This window comes from Microcaecilia unicolor, chromosome 6, assembly GCF_901765095.1.
Source record: "Microcaecilia unicolor chromosome 6, aMicUni1.1, whole genome shotgun sequence".
Taxonomy (NCBI): domain Eukaryota; kingdom Metazoa; phylum Chordata; class Amphibia; order Gymnophiona; family Siphonopidae; genus Microcaecilia; species Microcaecilia unicolor.
Genome location: NC_044036.1, coordinates 89,471,224 through 89,491,487, shown reverse-complemented (window position 1 = coordinate 89,491,487; position 20,264 = coordinate 89,471,224). Strand labels below are relative to the sequence as shown.

General features: G+C 43.1%; 1 protein-coding gene across 3 annotated transcripts in view; it reads left to right on the top strand.

Moving 5' to 3' along the window:
- Nucleotides 1-14,748, top strand: part of SEC16B (SEC16 homolog B, endoplasmic reticulum export factor) — a 137,900-nt gene extending 123,152 nt beyond the window's left edge. For 2 of the 3 annotated variants that reach the window (XM_030205978.1, XM_030205977.1), the window contains exons 22-26: nt 967-1,086; nt 5,259-5,394; nt 5,547-5,629; nt 9,163-9,240; nt 14,237-14,748. In XM_030205978.1, coding sequence (XP_030061838.1) covers nt 967-1,086; nt 5,259-5,394; nt 5,547-5,629; nt 9,163-9,240; nt 14,237-14,332 — 513 coding nt within the window. In that variant the 3' untranslated portion in view covers nt 14,333-14,748. The remainder of the gene's footprint in view (nt 1-966; nt 1,087-5,258; nt 5,395-5,546; nt 5,630-9,162; nt 9,241-14,236) is intronic. The other variant, XM_030205979.1, reaches the window with a different exon arrangement.
- Nucleotides 14,749-20,264: the final 5,516 nt, after the last annotated feature.

Here is a 20,264-nt window from a genome sequence, read left to right as displayed (position 1 = left end):
ACCCATTTTTGGCTCAAACCCACCCAGTCTGGTAACTAGTCAGATGCTGATTTTTTTTCCTTAGGTACCTCTCCCTTCCCACATTCTGTGGATCTGGTATATCTTTCTCCCTGCCCCCTTCCCCTCCTGCATGGGTTTGGCATCTGTTTGTCTCTTCCTCTCCTCTCTCTGTGCACTAGGTCCAGTATCTCTGCCTCACCCTTCAAACTTGCATGGTTTTTTTGCCAGTAGCAATGAAGCCAGACTGCTTCTGGCCAACCTGGGGGGGGGGGGGGGGGGGGGGTGGAGATTCCCTCTACTGAGACCTGCCTTCTCTGACAGAACCTCCTGTTGCCATGTGGGTGGGATGCAGTAGAAGGAAAATCCTCAGACTGGCCAGGGTCTTCTGGATTCATTGCTGCTTGCAAATAAACATGCAAGTTTGAAGGGAGATACCGTACCCATGCTGGTGGGGGGAGGGGGAAGAAAGAGATGTCAGACCCATGTGGGGTGGTAGGGGGAAGGAAAAAGAGATGCTGAACCTGCAGAGGGTGGGGGTGAGTTGGAAGGAGGGAGAGATATGCTTACTGCCACCCAAGTTAACTCTGGACCCTCTTAAAATGTCAGGTCTGTTTATGCTACTGGTATTAGCACAATCTGTTTTTCTATAAATTTGTAGGAATAGAGCATTGAGGAATTGTTTTTATGGAGCCTAATCTAGCTACACTTTTGCCCTCGACATTAGCTGTTGCCATGAAAGCCAACCATGTATCCCAAAGAAGAGAATAATAATAATCATAATACCCCCTACTTATCATAGTAAATGAGGTTTAACTGAGGCGTAGTTCTTGCTAGTTGAAAACGTTTCCCAATACCCAGCCGTGATGGCTTGAAACATAGCAAAAAATAATAAACACCTTCCAAATCTAGGGTCTCTTTCCTCCTGGTATTTATTTCATATTTATCTAACTTAGTCTTGTTTTCCAGGGCTCAGGGTATGGTTGGTTCAGTTGGTTTCGATCGAAGCCCTCAAATACCGCTGTGTCGTCCAAAGAAGATAGCAGCAGTGTCCCCCATGTCTCAGACTCTTCTCTGCCAGATCAGCAGGTAACACCAGGGGCTGGGAAAGATTCAGTAGACCCAATATTCAAAGCTACTTATCTGGAGCAAGTTCTGTTACTGAAATAATTAGCGGTGACTGGGGCTATACCTGGATTTGGATAAAACTGCTGAAAATCTCTACAGACCACTTTGGCACTAGCCAGATAGTATCATGACTGTCCAGGGGCAGAGCCAGGAGTTTCCTGGATAATGATGATATTTAGCACCGTTTCTTGGAGAGCAACAAAGCTGTCCTAAGTTACCAGATAATAGCGCTGAATATTGCCATTGTCTGGGTAGCTCCCGGCCTTCTCGTTATACCGAGAAATTCAGTGCTGGTGAATACCTGGATATTGGCGCTGAATATTTGTGGGATTTTGATTTTTCCACTCACGTAGAGTTGAGGGAGCTTTTTTATTTTTGGCTGATGCATTTTGTCTTAAAGCATTGGATCATGAAAGGTCAAAATTAAAAGTGACTCATCTGGGCATCTTACCTGTACAAGAAATGTAGAAACATTGGTGTCTATCTGCAGTGAACAGAAATTTAGGGTACTCGGTCATGGGCATGCTGAGGCTTGTGTTCTTCCTGTTTTGTCAGCTTCCCAGTTTAGAAGCAGGATATTGTCTGGCTTGAGATGTGGTGCAGTATGTTAAGGAAGTGTAATGGATTCTTGGACAATATAGCATTCGTCTCCTCAAGTCACTATAGTAACTTCACATCAGTGGCGTACTAAGGGGGGGCGGTCCGCCCCAGGTGCATGCCGCTGGGGAGGTGCCGCGCGTCTGTCGGCAACGCTCGTTCTCTGCTCCCTCTGGCCTCGGAACGGGTTATTTCCTGTAACGGGGCAGAGGGAGCAGGGAACGAGCGTTGCTGACAGACGCGCGCCATCCCCCCCCCCAGCAGGTAAAGATGCACCGGGGGGGGGGGGGGTGTCGTTTCACTGGGGGGAGCTGCCCTTTTCACGTTCCCTGTCCCGCCCCTTCCACGCCCTCACCTCCCCCCTGTCATCTCTCTCCTCCCCCCCCTTACTCTGCTATCCCTGGTGGTCTAGAGGTACCTCTTCGGGGCAGGAAAGAGCCCCCTCTTTCCTGCCCAGAGCTGCTAGCTGCCCTGCATCCTGTCCTGTGGTGAGTCCAGCTCTTGGCGTTTCAAAATGGCCGCCAAGAGTTGAAGTCTCGCGAGGCTGCTTCAACTCTCGGCGGCCATTTTGAAATGCCGAGAGCCGGACTCACCGCAGGACAGGATGCAGGGCAGCTAGCAGTAGCGCTCCGGGCAGGAAAGAGGGGGCTCTTTCCTGCCCTGAAGAGGTACCTCTAGACCACCAGGGATAGCAGAGTAAGGGGAGGGGGGATAGTCACATTTCGCCGGGGGGGGGGGGGGTCACGCTGCACCCGGGGGGGGGGCGCATAGGCGAGCAGCCTCGGGTGTCAGCCCCCCCTAGGAATGCCACTACTTCACGTGGCTCTGCTTTGTTCTACAGAACCCCTCTAATTCTATGTAGTGCGACACAAGTTAGGCACCAAACTCTACGTGCTCAAATGGAGGTAAACGGCAGTTTGGCATCTAGCTGCAGGGCACTAACATATGGAATAGTGCTTAAATGCTTTAGCATGTAACTGCAAAGGGGGTATTCATGTGGGTGGGGCATGGGCAGGTCACATACTTAGGCATCAGACTTATAGAATATTGTAAGTTGCATGATTAGGTGCCAAAATTTAGGTACCACAAACAGAAGAACCACCAATCTCCACACCACAAAGAGCATAAAGGACAGTAGAGATGACCAGAGACATCAATGGTGTACAGCTGGCTTTTATTAGTCGTCTTCCAAATTGACTCAACATGGGCTGTGTTTCGGCTTTATGGCCTGCATCAGGAGTCTGCACTCATGTCTGAATGATGACTACCAAATTGAATCAGCTGGCTACGCACTTTCTATCAAAGAGGAATAGATTTCTGAATCAATTGACAAAGAGAGATTAGCGATTTGGATCTACAAAGGGAAGTTAGATTGACCTCATTTCGTAGAGCCATGCTTTTAACTGCTTGCTGTGTGTTGTGGAATGCTTTGCCCACATGTCTATGGCAGCAACAGGATTACCTGGTTTTTCAAAAGCCCCTGATGATAGGTGAGATTTTGGGAGTGGGTGAAAGGATCTGATTTTATAATGATAATGTTGTCCTGTATGTTTGTGCTTTTTATGTTCTGTGCTTTACTGTAAATGTTTTGTGGTACTCCACCAAGAGTGGTGGACTCCAAATACATTAAAAGGAAAGAAAAAACTGGATTCTCTCCTCTTCAGCTTTGGTGGGGGATGTGGTTTTCTTCCTTTCTGGCTATTTTCTCCTTTCGTGGCAGAGTAGGAAATAGGAGGAATGTCCTCGTCTCTACCACCTTCACTGGGATGCAATTTCACACATTCACCACTCTTTCTGTAAAGAAATATTTCCTTAGATTGTTCCCAAATCCATCTCCTTTCATCTTCTTACTATAACCCCTCATTCCAGAACTTCTTTTCAAATGAAAAGAGACTCGCCTCCTGTGCATTTATGACTTGGAGGTATTTAAATGTCTCTGTCATATCTCTCCTCTAATGCCTTTCTTCCAAAGCATTCAATAGCATGTGTTAATCAACTGTATGTGTGTTAATTCATAAGTTAGATGCATTACATTGTTGTAACTCACACACATTTTTGTGAATGACTCAAACAACCACACAACAGTAATTAGAACATTCATGGATTTTACAGCTGTTTATCACTCCTTCTCCCCCACCCTAACATTTTTAAGACACACTAATGACCTGGGTGCATGTTAATGAATTCACATCCCTAGTGGGTGGCTTTCATACCCTCTAATGTTGCTGTTTCCTGGAACATCTGATTCCTGTCTTTCTCCTTTTTGTGGCAGTGAGTAGATGCTTCTGCTCCTTTAAACTCCTCTCTTGGTGACAGTGGAACAAGTGGCTTACTTATTTTATTTGCTTTGCAGTTGGAAGAGTGGAGTCAGAGGGTCCCATTTATTTTTGCTATTTCTCCTTTAGCAAGTGGGTGGGCAAGAAGGATGCAGACAGAACCACTTATCCCTGGCTTTGCTTTGGCGGGTGGACAGTGGGAGGACAGGCTGCAGGCTCCATCTTGTGATGATAGCTTCCAGGTAGAGTAAACTGTCCCCTAGTGGGGTACATATTCTCTAGGCTGAGAGCCACTGGCCTAATGGCAAGTCACACTTTAGGCCATGCTAGCAAACCTAACCTCAGAAGGACTCCAGATTACTTCTCTTTTGGATACTTACTAGGGAAAAGGGTGACAAGTCGCAGAACATACTAGGGATGTTTCTCCAGGTTTCCATTTGTACCCTCTGCATTTCAAAATCCAAGTCTTTCTCCACCTTCCTAAAATCTATTTGCTGGATCCACTGTGTATATTCTACTCCTCTGTGAATGTCAGCATCTTCTTTGCATCCACCACCTCTTTTGGGAGGGCATTCCATGCATCCACTACTCTTTCTGTAAACAAAAAATATTTCCTGATGTTGCTTTTGAGTCTGCCTCCCTGTAGGTTTGTATCATATTGTGAAAGGAATTGCTGACCAAGGGGGCCTTTTCCAAATGAGAGGAAGCTCTAGAATCAAAAGCAACATCAGGGAATATTTTTCACGGAAAGGGTAATGGATGTCTAGAATGCTCTTCTGAAAGAGATGGTGGGTGCATAACCAATGCTGAAATTCAAAGAGGAGTGGGATATACTTTATCCTCTTACCTTTTAGGGATTCAATGTGTATCTCAGCTCAAAACAGCTGTGAAGTGACTTTTGCACTTCAAAGAAATCATGGGGAAAGTAATCTGCACTGTGTGAAAGGTACAATCCCAGCAACCTTGCTGGGTAGACTTAATAGGCCATGTTTGACCACTGTGTTACTCTGGTTCCTTTAATTATTCTGTTTTCAAATTGATCTTTGTAATCTCACCATTTGCAAGCAGATGTTTCTACTTGTAAATCACACACAGGGCAATCAAAACGTTGGAGACCAAATAATTCACAAAATGGTGTTATGTGCAGACCCTCCATTCACAACAGGGTTCACTGTACTGAAAGCAAATAGATGTCAAACTTTTGATAACTGGGAAGGGATCTGAAGGATTTTTCTAATGCAGCCTTGCTTACTTCCTCAGGAAATGACAGCAGCACCGCTTCCACCTCTGCTGCCTCCTCCAGTTTCAACGAGTCCTTCATCTCACCATCTTCCTTCTCCTCCACCATCTCTTCACCTACCTCACACAGGTGTCAATCCTTTCTCCAGGATGGCAGGTAAATATGACAGGTTCTGCCTTTACCTCATGCATGTTACATGTTCACTTCCTCTGTTGAGTGTCTTGGAAATATGTTTATGCTGTGCATTAAATGATAGTGATGTTGCCCCTGAGTTTTCTTATGTGTAAGTGTTTTTTTTTTTCATGAAGGAACAAAGGAGACACAGGACAGCAACAGCAGAAGAGTATCATTGTCAGTAAAGGAAGAGGATCAGGTACTGACTGAGAAGGCAGTGAGTTAAGTGCCACTTTCAACTGGTTATTCTAGAAAACTCCTGGTCTACTTTCAGTGAAAGACTTTGATACAATGCAGAAAACCTGGTGCCTAATCTCCCCCTTCCATTCTTCCCATTATGCTTTATTATTGAATTCTTCATATATTTGCGATTCTTTTCTTATTGATATGTATGGGTTCATATATTTTGTTTCATATTTTATAATGACTTCTTTTTAGTTTGTTAGCCACATTGAACTTGAAATTGTATGGGAAAATGTGGGTATAAATGTCATAAATAAATAAATCGGAACTACAACTTCTTTAATATATCGGGGCAAAACCAGGCCTAGTTCAGTCTCTCTGGGTGAAGGAGTAGCCTTGTGGTTAGTGCAGCGGACTTTGATCCTGGGGAGCTAAGTTCGATTCCCACTGGATCTCTGTGCAGATAAAATTAGGCACACAGAAGATAAAATGGTATTCTAAAGAAAGCTATATGTTGAACTGGTCTCATTGGTCATAAGGAAAATAGATTTTCTACAATTATCAGTCAATTACTATACACCATATTTTCAGACTCCTGAGGCAGGTGCTTATGCGCTGAAACATGGATGCTGTGTTGAGTCATTTTGGTGTATCTTCAATAAACATCGTATTCCTCATGTTCTTTAGAAGTTTCATTCCTACCCTGTTAGTACCCAATTATTGATGTCATTGAGATTGTTAAGCATTAGGGCCTCTTTTATCAAGCCGTGCTTGCGATTCCCACTCGGCAATGCTGACAGAGCCCATCAAAGTGAATGGGCTTTGTCGGCATTACCACACCGTGAGCTGCTAGCAGGCTTGATAAAAGAGGCCCTTAATTTGCACATGCATCTTGGGTGCGCAAATCTGGGCACCATATTTAGTATCCAGGGGATTTATGGCCATGCAGTCATGTTGACATTATCGTGCAGTTATTTAACAAAATGAATTTCTGCCTCCTATTCAGGAGGCGCTAAGGGCTTCCACATTATGGATGCGCTAACCAGTTAGAATGCCAGTGATGTCAGTACGCTAGGTGAATAGCACTTCCACACCCATTCTCTTTCCCGACACACCTTCTCAAAAAAAAATACTGCACTTAATGAATGGAAATGGTGAAACTAATGCAGAACACTGTAGCACATCCTGCATTAGGCTGTTTTTCTCGCTTTAAATGCATGTTAGCGCTTAATGTAGTTTAGTAAAAGAGCCCCCCCCCCAGCTGACAAATATTGGTCTATTCTATTTTTGGAATTCATGTCCCGCTTATGTCAACAAGGAATCAAAGATATGGAATACAACGATCATTTGATAAATTACCAGATCGTATATTAAAATGCATATCAAAAAATACGTTTTATGAAAAGAGAGATACTCTGGAACAGTATGAATTTGTTCAGGAATAGAGTTCCAAATTTTACTAGATTGATACATGAATGAACTATTTAAGACTCTTCTATTTCGAACCTTCTTAATAGTTGGAAATCCAAGTAACAATGTAGAATAAAAATGAGAATTTCTTCGAAAAACCGAAAAAAGTAATTAATTGGGTATTTAAATAGGGACAATAACCATGCAGGATTTTAAATACTAAACAAGCAACTTTAAATTCTACTTGTGCATGAATCAGCAAACCAATGTAAATTTCTCAACAGTGGTATCGCATGATCAAATCTACAGCATCACTATTTTGTAAAAGCTGTAACCAGTAAGGAAGGACGGGGCTTTGTGGGGCGCGAGCTTTGTGGGGCGCGGGTTGTGCTCCACTGCGCGTGCGCGAGTGCCTTCCCGCCCGCCGCGAGAACGCGGTCCTCTCAGTTTCTTTTTCTCCGCATGAAGAAGCTGCGTTCATCATAGTCTCTTCACTTGTCTGTTTTTTTTTTTTAGCTTTTGAGTGCCTTCAACCTTTTTTTGTACCCTCTTTTGCCTTGTTTCTTAAAAAAAAAAAAAAGTCCCTTTCATTTTTCTTAGTTCTTTTACCCATGTTTGTTTCATTTATTTTTCAATCTGGGCTGCCTTTAGGCCCCGACTTCGATCAGGAACCCCCTTTTTTTGTGCCTTTGCACTTTTTTCAGGCACCATCAAGCTGTTCCCGTCCATTGAAGCGGTGCAGAGAAAAGCTACGAGAATGGTATGGGATTTGCGTTCCAAGACATATGAGGAGAGACTTGTTGACCTGAACATGTATACCCTGGAGGAAAGGAGAAACAGGGGTGATTTGATACAGACGTTCAAATATTTGAAAGGTATTAATCCGCAAACAAATGTTTTCCGGAGATGGGAAGGCGGTAGAACGAGAGGACATGAAATGAGATTGAAGGGGGGCAGACTCAAAAAAGATGTCAGGAAGTATTTTTTCACAGAGAGAGTGGTGGATGCTTGGAATGCCCTCCCGCAGGAGGTGGTGGAGATGAAAACGGTAACGGAATTCAAACAGGCGTGGGATATACATAAAGGAATCCTGTGCAGAAGAAATGGATCCACAGAAGCTTAGCCGAAATTGGGTGGCGGAGCCGGTGGTTGGAAGAGGGGTTGGTGGTTGGGAGGCGAAGATAGTGGTGGGCAGACTTATACGGTCTGTGCCAGATACGGTGGTGGGAGGCGGGGCTGGTGGTTGGGAGGCGGGGAATAGTGCTGGGCAGACTTATACGGTCTGTGCCAGAGCCGGTGGTGGGAGGCGGGGCTGGTGATTGGGAGGAGGGGATAGTGCTGGGCAGACTTATAAGGTCTGTGCCCAGAAAAAGACAGGTACAAATCAAGGTAAGGTATACACATGAGTTCATCTTGTTGGGCAGACTGGATGGACCGTGCAGGTCTTTTTCTGCCATCATCTACTATGTTACTGTTAAAAAGTTTCGAGTGCAGTCCCACATATGAAACATTACAGCAATTTAATTGAGATAGAATAATAGCCTGCGCCAGCTCTCAAAAATGTTTAGGAAAAAAAGTAGATCTGATTACTTTCAATTGATGTAATTTAAAATATCCCTTTATTTGTTATACAGATTTGGATAGTTGGGTATTTTGTTGTTTTTGATAAAGCAGTTTGAGAAAGTTGGAGCATGTTAATGTGGCATACTTATTCTTTTATTCAGGACTGCTATGGCAATTGCCCTAAACCCCCTTGCTGCAGGGAGCCCCAAGCCTGCTTGAAGCCACAGGAGATACAGCCCCCCTTCCAAATTTATGCTCTAGCCTTGCCATCTTTAACATCAGCCTTGCTTTTATGCCATAATAACAATGCAAAAGGTTTATCAAAAATATAGGCTACTTTGGACTAACACAACTTATCAAGGGCAGTAATACATGTTTTTATTGTAACTCATCTTATAGAAATTAACTGGTAAGTAAAAAGAATTCATTATTACTATATCCAGGTGAGTTTTTTTTTCCCATTGTGAAGGTTGGCATGTTGTCTACCTTCCATCATGCAACAATCCTTTTTTAATTACCTTAATAGTGTGTCACTGGGATCTTAAGAACTGCTGTGTGTAAATGGCAATCATTTTCTTTTCTTTACTATTTCAGGAGAGCCCATCTAATCCTTCACCTGCCTTCACACCTTTGCCTCTGGAAGGGACTGTACCACTTTTTAATCCTCTGGAGGTAGGAACACACACCTCAGCACTTCAAAATTCTGGATGCATTTTCTGTATTCGACATGTGGAAATAAAATAAGGGATCAGCAATCACCTTGTAGGTGACACATTTTTATTGGACTAACTTAAATACCCAGTATACTTGAATGTAACTCACCTTGAGCTACTACTGAAAAAGGTGTTAGCAAAATCCTAATAAATAAATTACCTTTGAGATCCTTTTGAGCATTATCTTGTCTTCCTCAGGTCAATGTTGGAGAGGATAATTCTCAAACGTGTCAAAAGTAGATTAAGTTAGTCCAATAAAATGGTATCACCTACAGTTTGGTTGTTGATCCTTATTTTACTATACCCAAGTGGACTAACACAGCAATCACAGTTCTCTGTATGTGAAGGAAAGGCACTATGTATTTTATTTATTTATTTTATGGTATTTGTATCCCACATTATCCCACCTCTTTGCAGGCTCAATGTGGCTTACATTTCGTCATGGATACTGGAAATAGCATTGAATATACATTTGGTTTACAGAGGGTTTTGTGTTACATGGTAGTGAAATAGATGAGGGCGTTAGAGCAGAAAGACATTATAAAACATTATAAGACAGTCTGGAAGTTTTAAGACTATACAGTTATACATGTTAAATTATACAGTTACACATGTTGATCTTTGTGATATATCTTGTTGAAGAGATAAGTATTCGACATGTGGAAATAAAATAAGGGATCAACAATCACCTTGTAGGTGACACATTTTTATTGGACTTGTATATTCCCAACAGACAGTTTTTAGTTAGTTACAGCAGTTGCTATTGGGTCTGGCTCTCAGCCTCCTGGATTTATGGCTGGAGAGGTATACATCAGGTAGCAGAAGAGAGGGTTAAAAAAATACACGATGAGGAGCAGCAAAAGAAAAGCACAAATGGGCCTTCAAGAGTGGAACAATCAAGAGTCCTTTAATGAATAGACCCAAAACGGGCTGTGTTTCAGCATGTGTACGCCTGCATCAGGGGTCAATTTGAGTGAAAACTCTTGAGAGACACACAAACATAAGATAATGTTTCTCAATTAATCATTCAAACAAACAGAGTCATGAGGAAAAATACCTGAAAGTACCATAGTGCACAAGCTGTGATTGTAAGCTCAGATGTGGGAAACCAATCCAATGAGGTAGCAGGCAGCAAACAAAAATTAAATTGCGCCTTGAAACACCATAGTTTCCAATAAAACTGCCAATTCAACTTTCAGCCCAGTTGGAAACTGTCCCCCACTCACTGTCATTTATAAGAAGGGGCTCAAAGCTGAGGTGCCATAGACTTTCATTTTTACAATTTCTCCTAATTAGGCCCCACATTCCTCCTGCTAAAGTCTAAAGGGCCAAAGACTGTGGCTGTCTTCAGAGCCAAACATGTATCCTGAATTTCACTGATAGGAGCTGCTGTTGTGTGATGGCTGAAATTTCCTTTCAATTTAATTTATTGAACCAACAAATGCAAAAGTACAACAAATATCTAACCACAACAAAAAGAAAGAAATTACAACAAAGTGCACGGTTCCATTACAGAAGGCTAAATTCAAATCTTTGAGTTTGAGTACCAGTTTTTAGATAATAATGTAAATCCCTTCCGTACCATCACATAAAACACATACTAAACTCCCCCCTCCCTTCCCATTCCCTGCCTTCAGCCCACAGTGCAACAATAACAAATACAGTAACATAAAATAGAGTAATGGATCAAAACTCAGTAGGATTACAAATAAACATCTCCCCAGATCTACAAATATGCTTAAAGAGGGGTCAAAACAATCAGTTATGTGGCCAGAAAGAACAAATCTGTTCCCACTTACTCAAGGTACATCTATTGAGAGCTTTAATTATAGCTGCGATCTGGTGCGATCAACCATTATTCATTATAACACAGATTTTGTTTTCTCTATTTCCACCCCCCCCCCCCCCCAACACCCTTACTGGCATTGTTACTAATGTGCACTGCGGGGACAATTATATAAAGGTCACCAAAGTTAGGTGGCAAGATGCAGTGTGCTAATTCTGAAGCAGCATCTGGGGCCCAGATTATGTTCTAGAACTATCATAAATCATCCTATAAGTGCCAACATTTAGCTGGGCCCACTTATGCCATGTCAATAGCAGGAGTAGAGGTGTGCACCTTAATGTGGTAATGTGGTATCTCAGCGCATAAGTTAGCCTCTTTTACCAAACTACGGCAAAAGGGGGCCTGTGCTGGCATCGGCGTGTGTTTTTGATGCGCGCCGAGGCCCCCCCCCCCCTTTTACTGCAGCGGGTAAAAGGTAAGTCTTTCTTTTTTTCAGGAAAAGGCTGTGTGGCAAGTTGCCACACGGCCATTTCGGGGGGGGGGGGAGGGGGAGCCCTTACCGCCACTTACTGAGGTGGCGGTAAGGGCTCCCGTGCTAATCCAGCAGTAACTGGGCAGCGCTGATTACCGATTTTTGTAGTGCCAGATATGATGGTGCACTGAGGGGTGAGAACTACCGCTGGGCTGCTGCAGTAGCCCGGCAATACTTCCTTTTTAGCGAGCAGTAAGCCTGCGTTGGGCTTACCACCCCTTTTTAAAAGGGGCCTTAGTTACATATGTAAATGTAGGACCTGCTCATGCCCTGCGCATGTGTACGCCCCCTTGCATTTCCTGCTGTATGCGTTGAACACCTATGTCATGGAATACTGTGGCTAGCACATGTGCACATAACTGTAATAATCATGAGCATAAGTGCTGGCATTCTGTAACTTATGTGCGCTTTAGGCGACCCATTATAGAATGTGTTTAGTGCACATGAACATAGTTTGTTATATGTTTTTCCACAAGTCCTGTTTTATGCAGTGGGATCCAGCTACACTAACGTGTGTTAATGCATGTTAGCGAGGTAGCATACATTAGTCACTAGGTTTGTCATACTGGTCCTCGCAGTGATAGTCCTCAGCTAGTCCATGCACCAGAGAGATCCTTCAGGAGCTTTGTAACGATGAACTCTGGATCTAGCCACTAGATGTCAACCTTAAGTAATGACCATAACTTTGTTTTGGTCGGTCACCCTTAAGCAATGACCATGACTCCCTCACTCTTGGGTTCTGTGACGCTGCCTCTGAAACATCCATATTCCCAACCAATCCGGGAAGCAGAAGACCCAATTCAGAGACTGAACTGGGCCCCTCCTGGATTCCGGTGCATGGCACTTATCTGAGTTGTTGGGCCTGAGGGACTTTTCAACTCTGTCTCTGCATATTTCTGTATTGAAAATCAAAAGTGGTTCTGAGCCTTGAAATTTGGTCTCCTGTATGGGCCCTTCTGGAGATGTCCAAAATACAAATATCTTGTTTGACCCTGTCAAACAGTGCATGATGGTGGTGAGTTATGGGTGACAATTGAATACAAGGAATCTGTGATAAATCATATGTATTAATCTTAAAGCTGTAAAAACATTATGATAAAGGTAATGGTAAGAGGCTAGTGGAGTGTTAGAGTTTAAAGAGGAGTATGACTTGCCAAGATCATTGAGACCTTATCTGTTGTATTTTGTCCAGTTTTGAAGGCTGTCTCTCCAAAAGGGGGGAGGGCATAGAATACACCATGTCCCCAGGAAGGCTTCCAAAATGTTGAAGTCTTTTGACCATGATATGAACATGATAGGGAGTAGACTCAGGCAATATTTTTTCACAGGAAGTGTTGTAGATGAATAAAGCAGCATTCTCAGTGGAAGTGGTATGTACTTTACCTGTTTTTGCAGCCTTCTGTCTGACTAATTTTCTTGGCTAGATATAGAGTGGTTTCTTCCCTTCTGCTTCCTACAGGGTCCAGACTTACCAGGTAGTCTCTCATTCAGTGTTGCCAGTTACCCGGTCCCCAAACCCGCCCAAAAAGTTCACACCCCCGCCCCCGCCATCATCAACCCTGCCCCCGCCCCGCCCAAAACGTCATCAACCCTGCCCAAAGTGTCATCAAACTCTGCCCAAAACGTCATTAGCCCTGCCCCCACGACCCGAAAAACTGCACAAGAAACAGCGGAAAACCCCCAAAAAATAGCCCAAAGAACCGCGACCCGCAGCGAACAAAAATTTCCCGCAGCGGGTCGCGGAAAGCCGCCCAATTGGGCGGAAAACCGCCCACCTGGCAACCGTGCTCTCATTCAAGTGCTGGCCCGGTTCAAACCTGTTTCTAGGGTGTATTGATCTTTCTGGGGAACAGGCCTCCCCCTGGTGGGCTGCTGATATAAACAAACAGTATGTTCCCTCAGAGTTTGTCCTTTTAAAGGCGCAGGGGTTTTCAGGGCAGTGATATAGGAATAGCTGCCAGTTCATGAACTCCTGTGCCTTTAGGAAGGCAGACTTGGAGGGGACACACTGCTGCTGGAATTTGTTTACATCAGTTGAGACAAGAGCTTGCAGGGATAGCAGCTAGGGCCTGGAGCAGCACAAACTGCAGCATTAAGATTAGGTGGAGAGCTGGAAGGAGAGAAAGACTGAGGGGAGACAGGCTAGGGGCAGGCTCCTCATGGTCAGGCTAAATTTTGGTCACAATCCACCCCTACTGATATGCGAGGGGTTTGGGCTTATTCAGGGTCAGGTTGCTGTTGCCAGTGGAAGCAAACACAGTAAAAGCATTTAAGACAAAACGGGACAAGGACAGAGTACTAGAAAAACAAAGGAAAATCCCAGGGGGTATTGATGCAGGTACAAAACAATGGTTAGGCTTTGCACCTTTCCTGCTCCATTGCATTTTTCGTTTCCATGGGACATGTGTTCTTGGTGATCTCATATTTCAGATTTGCATATATCAATATTCTTTGTGGTTATCCTTTGTAGTTTCCTAAAAGATCAGCAAGGAAATGTGCAGTTCAAGGTTGTGGTGCACTGGTGGAGCTGTGTGGGGAAACCTTCACATCCCCTGACTTCTAGTAGGAGTGGATAATGTCACACTTTTATTTGTGCCCAGAACTGATAACTCAAAAGGAATATCTTTCTCTTTACAGCTTTCCACTGCTAGGAGTAATACCCTGAACCAGCCCAGGAGGCTTTCTCAGCGACGTTACCCAATGCAGCCACCAAGAACAAACAATTTACTCTAGATTTCAGACTTTCCGTTCCTTATGTTTGTAGGAAGACGCAGAGGGTGATCTTACCTTTGCTTCCATTTACAGTAGAGTCAGTTAACTTCCCTTCAATTAATTTAAATGCATTCTATTAATGTTTCCAATACATTTGTGTACATGCATTTTAAACAGACTTTGAGGCAAAGTTATAGGAAGACCATACTGTAGACAGCTGGGGATATGGATTGCTTTTGGAGGCCTGTGATTTAACTTTGGCCTGGTGGTGAAACCAGATGAGAAGGGTTTACCTCTCACTGTAAAACACTTTTGGTCAAAGCATTTAACCTCCCTGCCATTAATTTATCTGTGATTTCCTTCACTCTTTTTCAATTTGGAGGTTGTATCTTTCCCCCAATGTGTAGGACCTTCTGGCAAAAAAAAAAAAAAAAAAAGGCAGGGAAAGGTGCCAAAATGATTATAGACAAATTTTATTTTTAAAAATGATTAAATATTCTGAATTTGCATACATAGAAATTTAGCTTTTCAAAAGCTAAACATTGAGGGGTAAAAATTTCAAATTGCCTATATTATTGAATACTGTAAGGGCATGCTATATGCAAGTTTTAAGAGGAATTACCCGTGCAGTTCTTTGTGAAAATTTGCAAAGTGTGCATGTTAAAAACATCCATGTATTTTGCTCCTGCTATTGTGTGTGGAACAGGAAGATGGGACCGGAGGGTAAAATCATGCACATATATCTGCAGATCAGTTGTATGCATGCTGCTTTCCTTTCTGAACTTAAACATGCCCATGGGAATGTCTTTGTCCTGTGGCTGAAAGCAGAGGCGTAGCCAGGTTTTGACATCAGGGGGAGCAGACTTTTGTAAAATAGGCGCCAGTGCGAGACTTGAAGGGCAGGGAGAGGGGGAATGGTTAAAATCCTCATAGGCATAGGTTCAATTTTAGTTTTGTTGGGTCACAACGTTTTGCAGCATATTGTTTTTAATTTAGATATGTTTTGTTGTTTTTGACCTTGGGCCTGGGCCATATAAACTAATGGTAGTGATGTGTGGAGTAGAACAGCATCATGTTACCATACCTCCTTATCTATACTTAAAGTTCTAACCAAACCAAACCAAAAACACATAAATGTTAATAAAAAAAAGTCTTTAAAAGGTTTAGAAGGCTTCCCAAACCAACAACCTGAGCTCTGTACATCAACATATCATGGCTGATTAGAAAATAAATAGCAAAAAAAAACAAAAAACAAAATCAAAGGAGTGATTGTTAAGCAATGCACAACATTATATCATATGGGTTGTCAAAGTGCAAAAATAATATCTATAGAAATCATCAGGGTGTCAGAAATAAAAAGCGTTCAACCAACTGCAAACTAAGTTCTCAATCGCAGTTCCAACTCAAGAAACAAAAGTCAAAATGTTACCACTTTATCTAGATTTAATCATTTTTGTCAGAGAACATGCATCATAGCACAAACAAATAGCAAAAAACAGTATGCAAGAGGTAACACCACCAAAATTAACAGCTGCGCAGATGAACAGTAACAGCAAATAAAAGTGAAAGTTCAAATGTGAAGATAATAAAAAGAAACCTAAATCCCAATCTATACAAATCTAAAAGTACCCACTCTGAGAGCAAACTTCAGCTCAACCATTTTACCTAAATAGCTTTGAAAATTGCCCTGTAACTGAATCCCTTTCTCTATATCACATGATTTTCGGAGGGGGGGGGGGGGGGCGGGGAGTTGTTTATCATCCAAGCCTTCAGTGGTGGATACATCAGGAAAATACTGAGGGGGGTCTTTTACTAAGGCATGCTCATATTTTTATACGTGCTAAAATTGGGCGCTCGCTAAACGTTAGAGACGCCCATAGGAATGCATTAGCGTCTCTAACGTTTAGCGCGAGCCAAAAATGTGAGTGCGCCTTAGTAAAAGCCCCCATGAGGTTTTCCATTTAGTCTGCCAGATGACCTGTGTTTGGTTATTTGCACATGTGGAGAGGAGGTACAGCCCAAAGCAGAGGTGTGTTACTACTCAAAAAGTGCAATTCTTCGTTTTCCAAATTTATATATAATTCCTAAATTGTAATACAGAGTTGTTTTTATTTTATAATCAAGTATATAGCAAATGTTATTATGGAATACTATTTTGCTAATGTTTATAATAAAAAGTAAAATTTGAATCATTTCATGGTAATGGTGTGATGTGTGCTAGGAGGAAATAACTTGCAGCTGAAGCAGCAGGCACTAGTCTCTTTAGATCAGGGATTCTCAAGCCAGTCCACAGGACACACCTAGCCAGTCAGGTTTTCAGGATAGCCACAATGAATATGCATGAGATAAATTTGCATACCATGGGGCATGCAAATGTATTTCTTGCATATTGATGTGGGTATCCTGAAAATCTGATTGGCTAGGTGTCTCTCAAGGACTGGGTTGAAAACACCTGCTCTAGACAGAAGCATCTGGACCAGGTGGGGTCAACCCAACTGACAGTTCCATATGTCATTCCCATCTCCACAGCACAGTCTGCCTCCATCACCTTTAAATTAGGTATAAAAGGCAGAAAATCTTGGCCAGTTTCAACTACCCAGCAAAAGTAACATTGAAATTCTTTGATAATAGCATTCAGCTAATTCGATATGGGAATAAAGTCTGGATCTGTAGAGGGTGAAACAGAATCTCAATATAAACTCTGCACCTGCAGTTCTGTAACAGACTCCATTTTCCAACAATGAAGCTGTGACTTTTCCCACTGCAACTCACCTGAACGAAAGGAAGGGGGCGATATTTAAAGCCTTATAGTAGGATCACTGAATAAGTGGCCCTGAAATTAAATGGCTGACTTATCCATTTCAGTTAGGACTGCTTTTTGTGCAGCCTTGCTAAATGAGTGAATGTATCTGGATAGCAGCTGAATATTGCCAACAGCCTGCATAAATTTTGGCCTTGCTTCAAACCCCTAGCTCCTTTACAAGATAAACAAATAACTCAATGCTCAGCCACAATTTATCTGGTGAAAATGTATCTGTTAGCAGACACAAAACATTTTTTTTAATTAATAAAACAGCGTGTATCTGGTTAGCACCTGAAGTGCTTTTGAATATCAATCTGATATATTGTAATTGTGGTTTCACCTCAAGAATAGCAAAACACATTCCTTCCTCTGCCAGGTACTTTGAGAAGTAACACAAATCCATGCCAGAATAACACTCATTATATATATAGCTGACCTACCATAGCATAACAGCCCTAACTCCCGGGGCTCATATAGCAATTACCTCTATCAATGAAAAGAGAGCACTGAAGATGTTACAGTGGGTCATGCTAGGTTGTTGACCTGGTACCTTTTGTTCTAGAACTGGAACCTTTGTGAACATGCTTTCTTTTCCCCATTGGAGTTGAGTAGAAAGTGGAAGCCATCATTGACTGCAATTTGGTACCTTTTTATATCACTGCCAGTACATCTCATTGAGGAAACTGGACATCTCTTCCCAGAATCTATTTGCAGAATCAGGGCAGACTTTTTCCTGGTTCAGATTAAGGGGCTTCACATTAGCAAAAGAAACATGCAGACAAAAACTGAAATGGAAATCCCAAGAAACCAGAGTTTCCATGAGCAGTGCAACACTAGAGAAAGAGAAACATATTACCTTCTGTACTTTGCAAAATACAAAAAAATTAGAAGAGATGCATGTGTCTCAAAACTGACATATTCCATTCTCTACAGATGGAATGGTTTCCTTTTACTTTTCTTGTCTGGGCATTTAATTTTTCTAATTGGATTGTTCTTTTGATTTTCTCTTAAGTTCTTTCTCATGGTCTCTTTTCACTTTTTCCCATTTCTTTTATCTTCCTTTCCTTATACATGTCCCCTGACATTGGCCTTTCCCCTGCATATTTTCCTCTTTTCTCTGCCTCTATCCACTCATACTAGTTTAAATCCTTTTTCTCACCTTCTTGTTTCCTCTAATCCTTAGTCTCCCTCTTTTTTTTTTACCTCATCTATCTACCAGCTTTCCATCTCACACTCTCATGCCCTCTTATTCCTACTTTTGACTCTTCTTCACAGCTTGCTTCCCCCCTTATCTTTCACCCACCCCGAATTGCAACCATTTTCACTCTCTTTACTCCCCCCCCCTGTCCTTGCCTACCTTCCTCTGACCCTCATTCCCTCATTTGTCACTCAGCTCCCTCCTGGTCTTCAGCTCCATCTGACCCTTAACACTTACCCAGATTCCTATGCCCCCTGGCCTCATTCATCTCTTCCACAGTCCCATTTCTACACATCCTCTTCATGGATCTTGAATAGATAAGGATGGGCTGGAGTGTAAATTTTAAGGGACTTCAACGTTAGCTTCAGAACTTAGTACAAGAAGAGTGCTGAGCACACTTGTACGGTCTGTGCCCTGAGAATGGCAAGGACAAATCAAACTCAGGTTTGTAAAATTAGTTTATCTTGTTGGTCAGACTGGATGAACCGTACAGGTCTTTATCTGCCGTCATTTACTATGTTACTATTGGGCTCATTTTTGAAAGCGAAGGACGTCCATCTTTCAACATAAATTGAAAGATGGACATCCTTCTCCCAGGGACGTCCAAATCGGTATAATTGAAATCTGATTTTGGATGTCTCCAACTGCAGTCCGTCACAAGGACGTCCAAAGTTCAAGAGGGCATGTCGGAGGCATAGCGAAGGCGGGACTTGGGCGTGCCTAACATTTGGATGTCTTTGACCCATAATCGAAAAAAACAAGGACGTCCTTGACGAACACTTGGATGTTTTCACCCGGACCTGTTTTTCTTATGAATAAGGCACAAAAAGGTGCCCGAAATGACCACATGACCACTGGAGAGAATCAGGGATAACACCCCGTTACTCTCCCAGTGGTCAATAACCCCCTCCCACCCTCAAAAAACATCTTTCAAAATATGTTGTGCCAGCCTCAGATGTCATACTCAGGTCCATGACAGTGCATGCAGGTCCCAGGTGCCTCGACGGGCTTCTGGCTCCCTGCAGGTCCGCCTTCCTTCTGCGTGGACGTCCGGTGTGATCCCACCACTGCCACCACTTGTAAAAGATCCGTCCCTCCTCTCGGGACCCTCAGGATCTTGCCTCTGCCCTGGCCACTCCGGCTAAGAGTCAGGATACCTGTCTCAGTCTCCTAGCCCACTGCAGTTCACAGGGCCGGGCTTAAAGCAATTCAAACTCCAGAAGGCAAAATCAGTAAGTATCTTTATTCTCTTGGGATTCACAGTCCAGCAGTTCAGAATTAAAGCAGGCAGGAAAAAAACACAATCCCACTGTTTCTCCTTTCGGGGTCACAGCACAGCAGGAAAAAAAAACAACCCCACTCCCCTGCTTCCAGAACTCAGTTTGTTCCACCATAAGCAGTCTACAGCCCCATGCTCTCCTTCTCCTCCTCCCCTTTGAAAAGGGGGAGAATGTCCATAAAGGGCAGTCAAAAAAAACCACAAGAAAAAGAAAGAAACTGCTCCCGGTTTCTTCCTGGTGCTTTGGCAAACAGTCCCAATAAACAGTTCCCAATAAACCACTTCTTCAGGCTTGAGCAAACACTTACCCCCCCCCCCCCCCCCCAGCTTCCTCCTGCTGTGAGCAGTTCACACAGGGGGAGTCAATAACCCCTCTTCAAACAGCACTCTTTAACACTCAGTTCAAAACAGCCTGAACTCACTCTGGGGAGAAAAAAAGGTCCCACCCTTTCTTGGGTCACTCTTTCAATACACTGACCCTTCTCCCTCATGACCCTTTCTCTTTCCCCTGGCAACCCAGCTGCCATACCACTAGTTCACCTGCTTTGTCAGCTTTTTTCCTAAGGAATGAGCCCAGGCTCTGAGGTCCATCGGCTCCTCTGGGTTCTCTTCTCTCTCCCTCTCCTCAGCCTCTTGCCACTCCATGGGTTCCTCGTCCCACCCACTTTTCAGC